The 18,885-nt window shown below is 36.8% G+C and overlaps 1 protein-coding gene across 1 annotated transcript; it reads left to right on the top strand.

Moving 5' to 3' along the window:
- The first annotated feature begins 1,516 nt into the window (after positions 1–1,516).
- On the top strand, positions 1,517–18,558 carry LOC139719934 (synaptic vesicular amine transporter-like). The gene is made up of 16 exons (XM_071631318.1): positions 1,517–1,682; positions 2,854–2,967; positions 3,889–4,090; positions 5,515–5,573; positions 6,439–6,522; positions 7,999–8,091; positions 9,034–9,123; positions 9,731–9,835; positions 10,826–10,921; positions 12,119–12,197; positions 12,953–13,004; positions 13,917–13,980; positions 14,285–14,404; positions 15,476–15,521; positions 17,651–17,738; positions 18,396–18,558. Exons 1-16 carry the CDS (start codon positions 1,517–1,519, stop codon positions 18,513–18,515), a joined length of 1,578 nt encoding a protein of 525 aa, XP_071487419.1. The 3' UTR covers positions 18,516–18,558.
- Positions 18,559–18,885: the final 327 nt, after the last annotated feature.

Here is an 18,885-nt window from a genome sequence, read left to right as displayed (position 1 = left end):
GTGGTGGCATACTACCCGCGCCATAAAATCCCGTCTGTGTCGCGTTAAATGCCGACTAATTAAGCTGACGGATGCCAGTTGGATAATGCTGATGACGATGATGATGTTGATGACAATGGTCCTCGGTTCTGGAGCGCTGACACGCCAAAGATCGTCAACAGCCGAGAATTATGTATGCAACCACGGGTCATTCACGGCGATATGCATTGATATCGGCTTTGGGTGAATCTCGCGAGTAGAGGAAAATCGTTACACCCATCGCTGTTCCGCGAGTAAGGCTTCACGCAAATTGACTGGAAAACATACATGCAATACTATATATGTATATGATATATATATATATATATATATATATATATATATATATATATATGTGTGTGTGTGTGTGTGTGTGTGTGTGTGTGTGTGTATCCTCTCTTCCTAAATTCCTACATCCTCCTACTTGCATGTCTAATATGATTCAGAAAGGTAACCTATTTTAACTCTAATTGAATTTAAAAAAATAGAGAAAACATTTTTTTCTTTTTCTGCTCGTGACAATGTCAAGAACACTATATTGTGGATTTTCATCGTAATATATACGAGCAAGAATCAAATTTAATGGAGCAAAGACCTTTAAGATGTGTATAACATTAACCAACTATAATCCGTCTTTGATAAATCATTTCCTCACTTCCTTCTTTGCTATTGCATGCTCTGACATGCTTGTGTATTATGGATGTTTGTTATGTGCTTCCAAACGGATCGATAAATTTATACTGTTCTAAAAGAATATTATTAAATAAATCTATCTATCATATTTATATCGAGGAGGGAAATACATAAAAAACATCATGCACAAATATTTTTTTCCTTGATATTTATTGATTTTATTCAAATCATTCATAAATCAACCCATTCTGGGTATAACATGAACAAAAGAACAGTACAAATGCAATTCAAAACACAAACAAATCTATTTGTCAATTTATACTTCAAATAATCTCTCTTCAACATAGATAACTCGATTATAAGTCAACCCTACTCACAATTTCTCCACGAGAAAGTTTTGACATGTACGAAACCTATATCCCTTGTGTAACTCCTCACTTACAAGGGCATAATACATAAAAAAAAAAAATACGTGATACAAATCTAGAATGAAATCATTCATAAGAAAAAAACCCTGAACAACCCTTCCCCTCCCAACCGAAAACAAATCTACATCTATCCTAAATATTAAATCCTACCAAATACGCACACATACACACACATACACACGCACACACACACATATATACACATCACACACACACACACACACACACACGTTATTCGTTGTATATAATTTGTATATCACATTTATATACATTATCACAGCTGCATGCGTGAAGTAAAATCAAGAGGCCGACGCGACGTTTCATTTCTGTTCATTCATATCATTTTGAGCGTATTGTTTTCTTTCCTACCTTCCCTTTAGGAAATCACTCCATCACCCTCGGAAGACATCCCCCACCTTGTTGCGCTAGCTACCACCATGAGTACCGCAGCTCACTTGGAGAAGGTCAAGCTAGGCTTCGGGAACTGGTGGAATGAGTTCTCGCTGTCGGCGTGCATCAGGGATCTTCGCTCTTCCCGCAAACTGGTGCTCTTCATCGTGTTCGTCGCCCTCCTGCTAGATAACATGCTTACAACCGTCGTAGGTACGATTTCGTCGTTCGACGCACCTCGGATGTTTGCTATCCTAAAAATAATTTGTAGATAATTATAATTTCTTGAATTGTTATTGTTATTTTTGTGTTATTTACATAATGGGGAAACATTTCCTATGATTAAGTGTGTCTGCCACTTGCATTGACACTGTAAAATCATGACCATTTAATACGAAGATCTCTCAGTAGAATGTTTGATGATGATTAATGACACAGACATGAGGATGGTCTTTTTCCAAGATTAGGGTGGGATGGTGGATTAGGCACTAGAATGGTAGGAACAAAACATCGTTATCAAATTTTATCAAATTTGAACAAGATTTTTAATCGACCGTGTTCTTTTTAACTTTATAAGATGCAAACACGAGATTTGCCGCTGTCAATGCTGGGTAATAATAGGTCCACTGGCGGAGCGGTGGTAATGCAGAAGTGGATACATAGCACAATCCTGTGTATGATTATCATCTTGTTCCACTAACAGTGATCAAGAACTAGATAAATGCCTTTATGCGTTAATGCTGTAAGACATGCATGACAAGCAGACATTTTGATAAACATGACTAACAGGATCACAAAGTGTATCAACTTGATTACAACGGACCACTAACGTAACACAGATCGCGAATCGTGAACGATTATTTGAGGATGGAAGCGCTACCGCATGTTTCCATGACAATCAACCAACGCCTTTGATGTCATTGATATTGATGATGATTTATTCATTACGCATTCAATACAGCCAAAGATTTTTTTTTTTTGAATTGTTTGTCGCTGTTGTTATTATTTACAGTACCTGGATCGACTTCTAGTAATTCCGAAACTTTTGGAAAGATTAAATTGTTCATACATTTAGAAAGAGGTATAACCAAACATCTCTTCAGGTTGTGTACTGTGTTTTAATGTCAATCCTTTAGCCCTCATCGAAACTTTTTTTTTTCGTATTCAAGTCAAGACCTTTATCTATGGAGGCCTGTCAAAGATGCCATGCATATTGCTGCATCTGACGTCGGAACGTTAGTCGTACAGTGATACTTTTAGTGGAAGCACGTTGTGTACGTACTACCGGCGATGTTTCCAAGGTAACCAATCTGCCCGGATGTTCATTGAGTGGCTTCTCGGCAAACAACGTCTTCCCTTCTTGTCTCTTTGTATCACCACACAGTTCCCATCATCCCAGACTTCATCTTCCACCAAGAGAATCCAGGTCTTGATTTACACGGGGACCGGTCGGTTAATTGCAGTATTTACACGGAGCATCCCTCCAGGGAAATATCGGGTGAGGTGTGAACATAACTGTTTGATGGCTGCGAATCGATGGTGCAGCAACGAGATATGAAAGTGGAAAGGAAATAGAAATAAAAGAAGAAACAATACATCAGAGAAAAGAAATGACAATAAAGCTCAATTCTCAGTCAGAATAATCTGGAATGACTTACTCCAATGTGCATAAACGACAGTCATGTACGTTATCCATTCCACCATTTCAAAATCATAATTAATGCTGTAAGTTGATAATGCATTGGTTACATTTCCGCTTTACAGTCGCAAAACAAAGATCCCTTGACTGAACAGAAAATCATTGTCCAATGTCTATATAGTGTTTGTAAAGTTACTAAAATATGATCACTTAAGCACGCTATAGAAAGATTAGACGATGTAATGCTGCATTTTCTTTGCATGTGAATGCAAAATCAATTCAACAGATTTTTTTTTTTCGATTTTCCTCGTTTGAGGTACTTTATTTTCCACATGACTTCACATATTTACAATCACTTTATCAATAATTGCCCAAAAGGAACTCAACATATACCTGTTTTAACGAAAAAAAAATAATTTAAGGGTGCATCAATTTTACCAACCAAAGTAGTTACGTATTCTTCTTAATCCAATTCAACAGATGATACTTGTAATATCTGAAACATGAAGAATCGGAATTGTATCAAGTGCGAAGTATTTTCGAAGCACCCATTGTCCTTCGTTTGTGATGTAAAGTGGAAAACGTAATGGACCTAGTAATACTGATATTATTCAATCCTTCAGCATTTGATACACACCAACACTGCTAGAGTTTTATCATTTTCATCAGTCTTGAGATAGACATGTTATCTACAGGAACAATTAGTATTCCGAATTAGCTAAGCTTCTGAGAAAATATGAATTAATTGAAAGTGTGCCTTCATTTCTGTCTTATCAACAGCTTCAACCGACGTCCCCTTAACCTCCATTCCATCCGTTTGTTTAAATTATTCCGGTGCCAACAGTAACGCGACCGTTCCGTCCCAGCAGGTCAACTATGACGAAATTTTGCGACATGAAAGCGTGCGGATCGGACTATTGTTTGCATCCAAGTCAATCGTCCAACTTATAACCAATCCCCTCATAGGTCCCCTCACGAACAGGTATGAAGGATTTGAATACTTTTATTGTTCTCTTTTTGTAGTATATGGAATTTCAAGTATAACCTTTTAAGTTATCAGAACTTTGATTATCAGGCCTTTTTATAACAAATGATTACACGTCATATTAGGCATCGTACAAGTGTGCGGCTCCCCATCTAATATTTAGAAATGTTCAGAATGAAATGAATAATAGACGTCCTGTAAGAGAAATGACAAAGAATCAGTAAATTATTGAAGTATATTTTTAGATTGTTTCATGAAATTCCCAGAAAGCATTCGGTCCACTTTTTTTTTCATTCTTTAGAAAAAAAAAATATTTTCTTTCTTTCTACCTCATTCAGAAGGCATGAGAATGATTTAAATTTTTTTGACATTAGTTATCAACGAGTACGAAATATGAAGTTTTTCTCTCAAAATATAATTCTATAGAATTATCTTTTTTCTTTCCTTTATATTGATCCGCTACCGTACTATCGCAAACAGTTGTAGCCTTCTTATCGAGTGAAACCGGCACAAAAATGTAACAAAACATTGAAAAATGCTGAACTTTTGGGCTTCATTGATATGTGCTACCAGCTGATAATGCCGCAGTCTCTGAATCCACGTAAATGCAGGGTTAAATTCTCCTTTTTGGCAAATTTCGACAAAATAACTTTCCAATGGTAATTGCTATTTTCTGATTGTTTTGTATCCCCGAAAATGCAAAGAAAATATGGAGCGATATCAAATACGGTCTTAAATCCCCTTTTGGCAATCATTACGTAATAGCAGTATATGGAGCAAAGGACTCGCAGTATTAGCTTGCCCATTCAAGAGGAGGCGGTATAGATGACAATACAATATTACAACGACATTGTTTGTGCTCGGGAGGCACAGGAGCCACTACGTCTATTATTCTAGTGCTGCTGGTAAACGTTAATCAAAGATGACTTCCACGTTTGCATTGCAAGTGGAATCTAATAAGGTAGCAAACTGTGCGAAGCATGTGAGCAAACATCAGCCAGCGTTCAACTGGACGTGGGTTTTGGGACGGTTCTTCATGTAAAGGCAAGGACACTACAATGAGTTATGTTCACTTTGCTTTATAGGGAATATATAAATGTAGATTTCAACACATAACAAAACCGTAAGGGTTAAGTGTTAAGTGTAGTGTTATACACGTCCATGTAACATTACTTAAATAGTTTAATTCGGATTAATTTGATTGATTTGTTTTGTTTTCTTTTTAGTATGATGTATGCTACATCGTCACTTTCCTTTCGTTGCGGCCATATCTTGTACAGAAAAAAGAAGTAATACTCAGCCATGTGTGGAAAAGATGTCGCGAATTCAAACCATCTTAACAGGTCAAAATCATTTACGCTTAAGTGCCAATGTTACTTCTTTTCTTTCGCTGTTACTTTTTTTTTCTTTACTCCTTGCAGGATAGGATATTCCATACCAATGTTCACCGGATTTGTAATAATGTTCGCCTCAACTTTAGGTAATTTTCACAGCGATGACTTATTCTTCTACATTTCTCATTCTATTAAAACAAAATCGCTGTGTATGTGACAAATATGTAACCAGTAACTGCATGCTTACAGTGATGGGTTTCAAAGAAGACTTACTGGGCCTACTGAGCGTTGGTGTCATTGTTATTATGTGTCATTAGTCTTTCTCTCTAAAGACTGATGACGTCAGGAAAGCCATATACATAAAATCAAACTTGATTAATCAACATGTGTGTCAGCTTGCCCTCAAGGCACTGAAGTTCGCGTAATACCGAATATCAATATACTTATGCTAGACTTTTGGGAGTAGTTGTTTATGAGAAGTGTTCATCTCTTTCTATTCCTCTATTTTGGGACCAGATGAAAGTCATTAAACTTTTATAATGGGAATCGCGGTAAGGGTCTATTATGCGTGTGATCTGAATCATATTAGGACTTAAACAAAATACTTTTTATGCCATTGTGTGATAAATGCAAAGCCTCTCTTATTTGTAGTAATATGGTACACAATCTTGTAATGATTTGAATTTTTATGCCATCTCTTATAGTGACTTGTGATATATACATGTGTATATAATATAATATATCTGATTCATTGTATTATAATATAATATTATATTATATCATATTATATTATATTATATTATATTATATTATATTATATTATATTATATTATATCATATTATGTTATATCATCATATTATATTATATTATATCATATTATATTATATTATATTACATTACATTATATCATATTCTATCATCATTGTACTATACTATCATATTTGTTTCATGAATGCATACACGCATAATTATTGCTGTCAATAAGAATCAATACTTCTGTTCCTTTCTAGTTTTTGCATTTGGGCAGAACTTTTGTCTTCTGCTAGTGGCAAGAATGATTCAAGGAATAGGATCCTCGTGTTCTTCCGTAGCAGGTATGAATTGTCTCTCTTACCTTACAGAAAATGACGACCATGAGTTTAGCAAGCCAATTCGATATGTTCACTCTTTTGACAAAATGTTAATGTAACAGTCCGGAATCTCAATTTATCAGTGCTTTTGGTGATTTTTTTTTTCATGTAATGTTTCATTCCATTCTCAATTTCCTTCTCTGTGACTGTGGCTTTGTTTATGACGGTCATGTTTGTTGTGCTCATAGATGTTACTTTCTCCTATGTACGCACGTTATAACTCTTTTGTTTTTGTCGTGTTGAGTATAGACAAAATCATGAGGTCTTGACCAAGACTAATCTCCTCGTTCTGCTGACCTGCAGTCCTCTCTAGGCTTACTCTCTCTGACGCTTCAACAACAACAACAACAACACCTGTTTTTTGCTCCATGTTCTTTATTAGGCGATATGGGCTTCCAAACCTTTTTTTTTTAATCTTTATTTTTCAAAAAGAGGAACCCATTCTCTACTAGCATTGTCTTTTCAGTAGGTTCCTCCATCTTTTCGCACAATGCATGCATTATTGTTTACATCGCGTTAATAACTTCACTTATCACTACAACGTATTGTTACTCTCAGGTTTCATTAGTGTTGTTAACTGTGTTTAATACATATCGTCTTGTTTATAAACTGTCACAAAAAGTGACATTTATGTTATATTTTTGTCAAAAATTGACAAAAATCTGATTTGAATGGAATTGAACTGAACGTAATTTAACTCATAATAGTGATTTGACTAACTGCGGTCACAGGCAAATTTGGACCGAAGGTTGAGAAAATTATATTTGATTTTTATCCTTCATTGAAATTTATTATGTCACTCTGCTTATATTCTATGAAATTGATTTCCTCAGTTACCAAAGGTATTACACAATAAAATCAGATTGTTGATAATCTGCAAAATGTATTGAGCTGTCGTGTGTTTCACACAAGGCAGGAAAAATCGGGGTCATCCCACGAGACCGACAGCCACGAATCATACAGCCCATGAGTTCGACATTACAACATGGGGCTTAATGTGTCTCGTGGGCCTTATTTGTTTAATTCACCTTCATAAACATAAGGATTGAGAGAATGTAGCAATATTAGTAGACTATCAATGAAAGTTTGAGGAAAATCAGACAATCCGTTCAAAAGTTATGAATTTTTGAAGTTTTTGTGCAGTAACCGCTGGATTATTGCAGTGTATGTATAACTTAGATGTCCCGGACAAATCATGCAGGCTGTATAAGTAGTTGTTGTTGAGCTGGCTTTCTTCCCATGTTCCAATTACTCGTATGATTATCGTAATTGTCATCGTCACCATCATTTGAAAAAAAATTATCGTAATTGATGGTCAATACCATCACCAGAAAGGATAGGAGCAAAAGCAATAGTATCACGATCCTCATTGGAAGTATCACGACCATTTTAATCTGTTTTTAACACTGTGATCTTCTTTCATTCCTCTGCCTGGTATAGGTATGGGCATGCTAGCCCAGAGGTTCCCCGACGACGCCGAAAGAGGAGCCGCCATGGGATTCGCCCTAGCTGGCCTCGCTCTCGGAGTCTTGAGTACGACAATTAAGCTCTTTTCTCACAGTCCTGTCACTCCAAAGGAAATTCTGTGCAAATGTGTTTACCCGAAAGAAGGATAACATATAGTGCAGATATTCACAGTGAATTGCATGTGCCCTTGAATATTTTAACAAACATCACGAAATTATTTTCTGTGCATGATAAAGAGAGAGAATTTTTGTACAGTAAGACACTGCGGTATGACTGTTCGTGTCATATTTGTTTTGGCTAGTATATCGAGATTGAGGCATTCGAAATCGATACACGTTTCTTTATTACACACAGGAGCAAGGGGGGGGGGACTACCAGCGTATACATGCGTCTAGGTCATGTCTTCCACACCGTGTTCCTTCTTATCTAATCGAACCGGTATCGTTTGACCCAAAAAATCGCTATCTTTGATTCGGGTAGCCACTGACGTGACTGAGTAACAAGTAATTTGAGCCATGGACAACCATCGACGTAAATCTTCGTCCACTTTCACCTGAAAGCTGGAAATAACTAGCTTGAAAACCAGTCGACAGTGAGGCAACAGATCTGTGTTCTTGTTGTTTTATGTTAACTAAGAACCGCGTAATAGCAACGGCAATGGTAAAATCACATTGTTTTATATACGACTTCCACGCAAAAGTATGGTCGAATGACGTCAGGGCTATGGGAGATCTGACGGGTCGCATAGCAACCATCAGGAATATTAAGAGGGAAAACAACATGAGATACACAAGAGCATAATGAACCATAATATGCAGTACAAGTATCTCCCCACCCGTATCTTGCATTAAGCTGCGTTGCAGTATGTAGAATTCTGAATGATGATTGGCTGTTTTGTGATGACATCACAATTTGTTATTGTGAAGGAAAAAGGCGTGATTCATGTGCTGTAGATATTAATAAGTCACGTGATTGACCGCATTATTATCTATCATTATTTTGCCGCAGTTGGACCACCTTTTGGAGGAGTCATGTACGAGTTTGTGGGCAAATCGTCTCCTTTCTTGGTGCTGGCCATTCTTGCTTTATTTGACGGATGTAAGTGTAATTTGTTTGAGATATTGTAGGTGTGTGAGTTTGTATTTAAGGGTGTGTGTGTAAAGGACGTGCACTTCAAATCCTACCTTTTCAAAATAATTTGCGGGGATAAACGGAAAGACTCCATAGTAGTCTTTTTAGACAATACGCCACTTGAGTATGATTTGTCAGCATCAGCATTAAGGGATCCATTGCGCCTTATGAATCTCTCTCTTGTTTCTATCATTATTGTTATTAAGATATTCAAGGACACGTCCAGGGATACAAATTCATTTTCACAATTAAAACACCCAAAACGAATTACATTAACCATAAAATTGATTGTTAATTGAAAAGAAATCAAGAAGTTTCTAAGAACTCGAATTATTTCACACGAGTAAGGAGTGATTTGTAATCGCAGCTTGAAAAAAAATTCAACACAGCCTTAAATAGCAATCATCGCAATGTTACTTATTTAATGATTATAAAAGTGGCGCACATGTATATAGCTCAAAGCCTCATGTTATCAGACCTTTGAATGAGATCACACAAAATTTCTAATTGAGTGATTTGTATCTTGTACACGATGGTTTCTAATGGCTCTTTCGTAAACTTTGGTTACCATCAGTACTACAGCTTTTGGCCCTCAATCCTGCCTACACCAACGAGGATCACATGGAAGGTACCTCGTTCTTCAAACTCCTGAAGGACCCCTACGTGCTTATTGCCGCAGGTAGGCGTGATGGATGTCAGAGCTGACATGAATCTGTGACATTATGGTAGCGATATCTACTGAGTGCACTAGTTGAAGCATAATAGACCCGTCTGCCATTACACACTGGCGAAGAATCAATCATAAGTGTGTTGAAGTCATTTGATTACATTTAATGTCATCTGAAACTGGCATATCATTCTTAATCGTTTCCTTGCACACATTCAACGTCATGGGCAAATTTATGAATAGGATAACTGTTTATCTTTCTTTGGTAGGAATGGCATATAAACTTCACAAATGTTTCTTTCGAAACAAAAAAAGATATTATTTTATTTGCATATCATAGGGCATAAAAGAATGTTGCAAATGTAAGCATGGGTTTGTTTAAAAGTATCTATCACAGAAAAACCTCGTTTACCATAAACCTTTGCTGCTGACTAGAGGCTGCCAGCTTCATCAAGATTACATGGATTGTTTGATAGCAGAAACCATACCCCTGAATGATCTCTTTTCATAAAACTTGTACATGGATGGTTTGATAGCAGAAACCATACCCCTGAATGATCTCTTTTCACAAAACTTGTCAAGGCAAAGAGTCTTTTATATATCCTTTAGTTTTGTGTTTAAGGCTATTCTTATTTTTAATATTCTCAAGTTTGAAGCAGCGAAGGTCTTCCGCGGTAGAAGTGTACTGATTCTTTTAATTTTTTTTTTCTGATTTGATGTAAAGCAGAAGAACGAAGAACGGAGCACCAAGACAAAAGTTGATATGATAATATTGCAAGTTATCATCAATCAATAATAATAAAAAAAAGACATGATGCTAAGTAAATGCACAATTTTTCGGGTGAATGACGCATGCTGACATTCTATTCCAATGCTTTCTTCTTCTTCTTCCTCCTCCTCTTCCTTTTCTTCTTGTTTTTCGTCCCCTCCCCTCCCCTCCTCCTCCTTCCCCCTCTTCTTCCTCTTTTCTTGGTTCTTCGTGGTCTCTGTTTCATACCCCAGGAGCCATCACGTTTGGTAACATGGGCATCGCCCTCCTAGAGCCCTCCCTACCGCTCTACATGCTGGATAAAATGGAGGCAGAGAAATGGCAGCTCGGTAAGTTCTCCCTCTACGACGACCAACCCACACTGAATATAATATGTGCCACAAAAACATGCCCGTCCGATCTTCATTAAATTTCACAAGGGTGTTCTGATAAAGGCATACCCCTAATCAAGTTGTTATTTTGGTTTGGTAACAAGAAGCATTATCTTGTTTCACAAGTGGAAAAGGGGCAAAAACAACCATCTTAACAATCAACAGTGAAAATCTACTCAGACTAGACTGCCAGGGAATGGAGTGCATAAAAGATCTTCTATACTGCCCTCCAAAACGTGAGGACCTTTGAAATGTTGTGGAAATTTTTGCTTGCCGGGAGATTACTGAAGAATAGGAATCAATTCCATAAGATGTGAAGAAAGAGTTGTGCCCATATAGGACTGAGGGAAGTAAGGTTACTTTAAAAAAAAAAAAGTGTCAAGAAAAAGATTTAAGTAACGGCACTTAACAGTGAATCCGAATACGATAGAACTCATTATCATCTTTGTGTAATACACGATATATCAAAATTAGTTGTCTCTAATTTAAAAAAAAAACCCCAAAACCCCCCAAAACCCCGTCGTTATCTAAACATTTTGTCATCATCATGCCATGACTTTCTCCGGCTTTTCCCCTAACCATTTGTATGCTTTGAGTGCTTCTTGGCACAGAAAACTCCATACTGTTTTACACACTGTCCAAAGTCCCTGGCACTTAAAGGAGACCTCCGAATGACTTTCAGACTTTTGCATTTGAACAGCTATAAATCAGTTATACTGAGTACAGAGTTTCAGAATTTATAGTGATTCGGATCAGGAATAAGCATGTTTTCAAAATTTACAACAAATTGCAATGAACAAGGATGATGACATGGCAGCCCCACCATAAGAATGCATGAGCTGGGGCTCAAGGAAGCAAAACAAAAAAAGAAGGCATGCATATACATGATGTGAAATTATGAAAATCGTCTCGAATGCCCCTTTAACTCTGTCTGTGCCATTGAGTAAAATGTGCACAAACTTCACACACAACCATTATATAGACAGGTATAGTAATTAAAGTGGCACGCAGTGGATTAAAGGGTGAATTGATTAATTATTTCGAAACACAAGTACCACCAATTACCCGTAATAATATGATAATGAAGATGAATATTGCTTTTACATAATTTATGGTCATGATAAGTAATTTCTTTCCCTCTTTGTTTCCCCGCAGGAGCCATATTTCTCCCAGCAAGCGTTTCCTATCTCATCAGCACCAACATCTTTGGGCCATTTGGACACAGACTAGGGAGGTTAGTAACGGATAAGTTTTAAACATGATAACTAATACAATAAATACAAATGTTCTGAGTGTAATTTCCTTTTTTTAACTATGAAATCTGGATTGAAGAAATTGTCTATTGTCACACCCAAGATACGCTTCTAAACACCTTGAATGATCTATGTAAGCATTACAATCACACTTATTATATAGACCAGCAGATCTATTTCACTTCCTCTGTTGCTACTGTTGCTGCAACTAATCACTAGCACGTTTTCGACTATACCAGTAATTTCTATTTCTACTTCCACCATCAAAAACAAGATGCTTTACACTTCATATTACTACGTCTTCTCGTTGTACTACTATCACCATCATAAACGAGCTCTTCTAGAAAAATATCCGACCAGTGTTTGATTATTCAAAAAATCATATACCAATAAGTCTTGCATTTGCCAGTTCTCCAATCAAGAAATCACTCGTGCACCGATATTTTCATCTTATGTTTATGGTTTTATACTCCCTAATGATATATTTTTTTAAATGTTGGAAATATCTTACGCGTACTGAGTAGTCTTTTTTTTAAATCATCTGTTTGATTTACTTGTAAGTCCTTCAGGACGTAATATAAAAGGCAGAACAAGTCGTACATAATTGTTCAAAGAGAATATCTGTATGTAAGTGCTGTTGTAAGTGTGAAAACGTATTCGATCTAACAGCTCTGCACACTGTACAAGAGATACACATTTGAAACTCTTAAATCATTATTTTGTTTACTCTATGCAGGTGGTTATGCTCTCTAATCGGAATGATTATTGGAGGTGTCGCAATGATGCTGGTACGAAAATCTTTGGTTTGTTTTATAAGTTTTCCGCTCATTGAATATCTATTCGTACATCCTGTCATTAGCAATCAATGGTTAAACATCTCCAGTAGATAACGCATTGGCTTCGAAGATGATAATAATGTGGCGTGTTGTATTGTGTTTCCTGTATGTCGTTAACTTACAACGTTTGAAACGTGTCTCACTCTGAAGTCATATTGTTTTCATTCAACAGCCTTTTATTCAAGTCCATAAAACAAACAGAACTGTGGAAACAAACAGACTCGTCATTATATAGCAATCAATGGTTAAACATCTCCAGTAGATAACGCATTGGCTTCGAAGATGACAATATGTGACGTGTCGTATTGTGATTCCTGTATGTCGTCAGCTTAAAACGTTTGAAGCGCGTCTTACTCTACAGTCATATTGCTGTTATTCAACAGCCATTCATCCAAGTCCATAAAACAAACAGAACTGTGGAAACAAACAGACTCGCCATTAGCAATCAATGGTTAAACATCTCCAGTAGATAACGCATTGGCTTCGAAGATGACAATACAATGTGACGTGTCGTATTGTGTCTCCTGTATGTCGTCAGTTTAAAACGTTTGAAGCGCGTCTTACTCTACAGTCACATTGCTGTTATTCAACAGCCATTTATTCAAGTCCATAAAATAAACAGAACTGTGGAAACAAACAGACTCCAAACCAGCAGCGTTATGAAAATGATAAACGCATGGAGTTTTGTTTTACGAGCTCATGATAAAATTCTGTATAATCATAGACACACATTTCCAACACAGCAGTTACTGATGGCAGTAGAAACGTTTCACCCACTTCGATGATTTTCAATTCTATTTTGATAATTGTAAGACATATCGTATATTGTTATCGCGCTTTGTTCTTTATATTTGGGAATCGCAGATTCCTCTGTCGCAACGAGTGCCACATCTAATCGGACCAAATTTCTTTGTCGGCTTTGGAGTTGGTAAGTATCTTTTACAACTGTGTATAACATCAAACTCGGTGGAAACGAGTCGTTGAATACGAACACAATATAAACATTTTCAGAGATTCTGGTTCTCGTGACAAATAGAAACATAATCACGATATGGTACAGGCAGCTAAATGATTACCAGATTTATAGTCTAAAAGTCCATGTGTGTTAGACACACGGTACACATTACGATCCGAAAAGTGGTGAAATCAATAAGAAGACTTTTAAACAGAGCTGTTGCGACTTTTTCGTCTTTCTCTAACCTCTTCGACTGCTTTTACTTGTTTCTTCGTAGGTATGGTGGATGCCTCCATGATGCCAATCATGGGACACCTCGTAGACATACGACACGTGTCGGTGTATGGCAGTGTGTACGCGATAGCAGACGTGGCGTTTTGCCTCGGATTTGCTGTTGGTAAGCCGTATAAGCAAATTGTTGGAAAAGTGCAGTGTATTTTGGTTACAGCTCGTTATCCGAAGGTTCGTTATTCCGAAGGCTCTTTATTCCTAAGATTCGTTATTCCGAAGGTTCATTGTTCCGAATTTCATTTACGGATTAACCAATCTTCGGAATAAGGAACCTTCGGAATAACGCCACAAATTTTCGGATTAACGAACCCTTTTTCATTTTTGGATTAACGAACCTCTATAGGGAATTTGCGTGTTTCGGATTAACGACCCTTCGGAATAACGAACCTTCGGAATAGCGAACAGCACCCGTATTACAAAGGTGGAGCGCATATTTTTTAAGGGTATAGGGATGTGATTATGTAAAAATCAATTTTTTGTGTATGTTACAAGTTGAAAAAGAAACGAAATGGGATCGCGTGAAGACACAGAATTACCCTGCTGCACATAAGCGGTACCTTCGTTGTTGCTACTCCGCTGAGAGAAGATGTGAATATCTTGACGAGGAGGACTATTCTTAAATGAAAGAAAAACATTCAGAGGGGTGAAGGTTCAGATGCGAGTTTCTCAACTTTGTCTCTCTCTACAAATTTAATTTGTTAAGATCGCAACTGCTGATCTGTAAATTAACAAACATGTCGGAAAAAGGAGCCAGTGGGACTCGAACCTGTCATTTACTGCTTTCATCTACTGCTTTCCTGGCTTTCCGGGTATTTTTTCCATGTTCATCGTGTCACTGCCGGCAACCAGGGACATCCTGGTGGTAGTGTCGCAGCCCAGAAAGTAGTAGATGACAGGTTGGAGTCCCACTGGTTCCTTTTTCCGACACGTTTGTTAATTTACAGATCAGCAGTTGCGATCTTAACAAACTTAATTAGTAGAGGGAGACAAAGTGAAGGACTATTCTTATAGTTGTATCTTTTATCATTCTTAATCGGATCCTTGAGGAGTGATCTGAATGTATTTAGTAATATCTGCTCAGAAATGATGGAAGATATGACAGTTCAGGAAATGATTGCGCAGCCAACCATTGTAAATTTCCTTCATTATGAGTTCCATCAATCTGTTTTCATTATAGGGCCTTCACTTAGTGGGGCTATTGTTGAGGCCATCGGATTTCCATGGTAAGTAAAAATAAATGTTGTCTGGTTCGTAATCACTGTATAAAATATGTGGCACTTTCTCTAGAGTCCCATTTTCTTTTATCGCGACAAAATTGAGTAACTCCTCTGTGGCAAAAATGCCATGGCTAAGCATGCTGTTGGTTATTGACGTTATGTAATTAATTTGTCACATCTATTCAATCCCTCACATTAACACGACTAACATGCCTCTGATATTTGCAAGCAAATTCAAAAGGGAGGGGTTATGGGTTATTGCCTTTTTTTTTTTGCCTCCATGACCCGTTTGGGTAGAAAGTCTTAAAGTTATTTAATCATGACTTTATTCAAGTTGAAGGCAGTGTTAGAATGACATAGATACCAAACAAAAAACAAACAAGCAAACAAACAAACAAAACAGGTCCACCGTTTCATTCAAAACGAATGGCAGGTTAAAACACGTACATGGGCTACAAAAGAAAAAAAAAACTACTGAAGTTTTCATTACCTCTACACAATATACATATATACCATATCACACTCAAACTGTCAAAATTAACCAATCAGTCAAATATCAATAATATTACTGCGATACAATAACAACAGTGGTATAATTATCTTCCACAATATTAATACAATAATTATCATTAAAAAAAAAGATAATGAAATAATACGAACACATAATAAATAAGCCTTAGCATCATTGCCATCATCATTTCATTACATCTTCACCACCTTAATTTTTTATTTGACTCTGTGCCTCACACACCCTCACAACCACCGATTAATAATCAAAATCCATCTGTACAACTCTACAATAAACCATTTTAACTTGAAGCAAAAATATAAACACTTAACTCCTTAACTCAAACAGACGATGATTGATTCTTTGCCTGAAGCTTTAGCTCATTTTACAAACACATCGTTGCATAATCGTTGCATTAAATTGAGGTATTGTACATTAATATCATTATGAAGTGAATATGAAGGGTTTGTTTGCAAAAAGCGATAAGTCCATTTTTGAAGATTTTTGAAGTACGATATCTCATAAAGTACAAAATAACACCTTTTGAGTGATATATTGGTCACTATATAAAAAAAAGTATATTTTTAAAGTTATGGTCAAAAGAAGCAAACATTTTCTTTTTATTCTCTTTATTTTTCTTGACCTTTAATCGCAAAATATCTCCATTTGGCAAATATAGACTTATTGTTTTTTGCAAACAAACTCTTCATGATGTCCTTACTTCTTTCTTGTTTTTCAGATGTTATTTGATATATTGTCCTGCGCATGAGGACATCACTAGATACCTATAAGAAGGCAGAAATTTTCTTTTACAAGCATCCCCAATTCCAACAATAATATTTTCAGAGCTCATTGACAGTTGATATTTTGCGTGTGCAGTGTGAGAAAAATGTTATAAAACACTTTGTCTTTGCTCCTGTATTGACCTTCATCCTGGAGATATTGCAAAGAGAAAACATTTCCTTACCCAGTTAAACTTAGTTATCTCTACTGTTTGTGTTAGTCCCATGAAATGCATATCTTCTCAAAAGTGTGATTTGAATGGAAATCGAGGGTTGTTAAGACTGCAAAATTTTTAAAACTCATAACATGAACTTTTACCGTGGTGCTACGTGACTTTTGTAGTAATTTGTCTTCCATTATATCGACATTATGTTTTACTTATAAGGTTAAAGTGCCGAGAAAATTGCAAAACAAGTATTAGGTTGAAAAACAGCAATTGATAATTTCTATTCTTTTTTATCGTATTCAAAAGTTCAGCATTTTGGAAAACCTCTAACCGAATTTGCACTTCCACAAAATGTTCTGATACTTTGGAAACTATTTAGAACTTTCTGTTTTAAATAGTGCATGTTTATATTGTTGCTTTAAACACGTTTATTTCATTTTACTTGTTTTAGTGGCAGGTTCTATGAAATGAAAGTAAGTGTGACAAAAAATGGTTATCATTGGAAAGTTTTTATAATGGAAATCATACCCCAAAACGAAAAGAAATGACCTTATTCGGCGACTTTATCCACCTTTAAAGAATCGCAATAACAGAAATATATGTATACAGCTTCATCGCAGCCTTACAAGTATCTTTTCGTGTGTTTTTTTTTTGTTTTTTTGGTTTGTTTTTTTGCAGGTTAGTTCGAATAGTAGCTATAATCGACTTCATGTACGCCCCTCTACTCTACTTCCTGCGGAACCCACCTGCCAAAGAAGAAAACGAAGTGAGTACATTGCCAGTGATGCTTTGAATAATAGCGTGACCTCATTCACATTTGATTTGATGAAGTTCCGCCCCCCCCCCCACGTTATAACCTGAGCTTTAATGAAACTGTTCAATACATGTGGTCAAGAGAAACTGGAACATGAGTGACCATGACACCATTGCGTCATCTACGTTGAATGTGTGATCAATATCAGATGAAAACAAGATTAGATAAATAACTGTCAAATTATATTACAAAAGAAATCCCCACATGTTTGCCTGATTTTGATTTGAATCTGTGAGATTGTCGGTTTCTTTGACTCTAAGCTGTTTACTGAAGTCAACCTGAACGTGAATTTCCCGTTGGTATTTGGACACTATTGAGGAGCAAAATTCTTGGGCGGGGGGGGGGGGGGGTAGTACGCGTGAATGCATAGTATATTAAAGAATTTAAAAAAACGAAAAGCGCAAAATGACAGTTATATCCGGTAGTACATGAGGGTCAATCAAGCAACGATGGGAAATCATGAGGTTCAGACGAAAAATAAAATCGGTTATGTGGTGTCAACGGTCTTAATTGTCATCGTCATATCAGTATTGTCTAGGGCCTTTGCAATCTCCCCGTCTGCGACAACGCATCTACTGTCTCGTATCGTCCCTTCTTTAATATTCTCAGGGCATCTTGCTACAAGAACAGCTTCCCGTGTCGTATTCGACCACCGATCAAACGGAATACCAAACCATGGACGGCCGCTACGGTCGTCGGGACTCGTCCGGCGTGGAATCGATGGACTAGCGATGGACTAGCAAAAGTTTTCTGCTGCTACCTGAGTAGAAAGAGAGAGATAGGAAAGAGTGACCATCTTCGTCAATTCAAGATTGAGCCTCGTTTGTCCCTTGATATTCAGTATGTATTAATGAGAAAAGACAACCAAAATGCTTCGCTTTCCTTCACTAGGTGCAGGATTCTCCCTTGCTTGGCAAACAGGTGCCAAGTGGTTCTTTAAAATGGACAGGGGAATGCATGGCTAGACCAGACAGCGTTTGGAATTATCTATCTCAAACATTTCCCGGTTGATTTTTAACCCTATTCGATTAATAGAATAAAAGTTACAGGAATTATTCCCTTTATTTTGTGCAAAACATTGATTTCGCTACATTTTGCT

This window comes from Diadema antillarum, unplaced genomic scaffold (assembly GCF_040938485.1).
Source record: "Diadema antillarum isolate AM-2024a unplaced genomic scaffold, OU_Dant_1.0 scf00000010, whole genome shotgun sequence".
Taxonomy (NCBI): domain Eukaryota; kingdom Metazoa; phylum Echinodermata; class Echinoidea; order Diadematoida; family Diadematidae; genus Diadema; species Diadema antillarum.
This window is presented reverse-complemented; position numbering and strand designations above follow the sequence as displayed.

Bases quoted from the DNA above. Each gene is read 5' to 3' on its own strand.
- LOC139719934 (XM_071631318.1), top strand. From the start codon at position 1,517: ATGAGTACCGCAGCTCACTTGGAGAAGGTCAAGCTAGGCTTCGGGAAC. The intron at 4,091-5,514 runs GTATGAAGGATT...TACTCCTTGCAG, and splicing joins ATAGGTCCCCTCACGAACAG to GATAGGATATTCCATACCAA. The intron at 10,922-12,118 runs GTAAGTTCTCCC...GTTTCCCCGCAG, and splicing joins GGCAGAGAAATGGCAGCTCG to GAGCCATATTTCTCCCAGCA.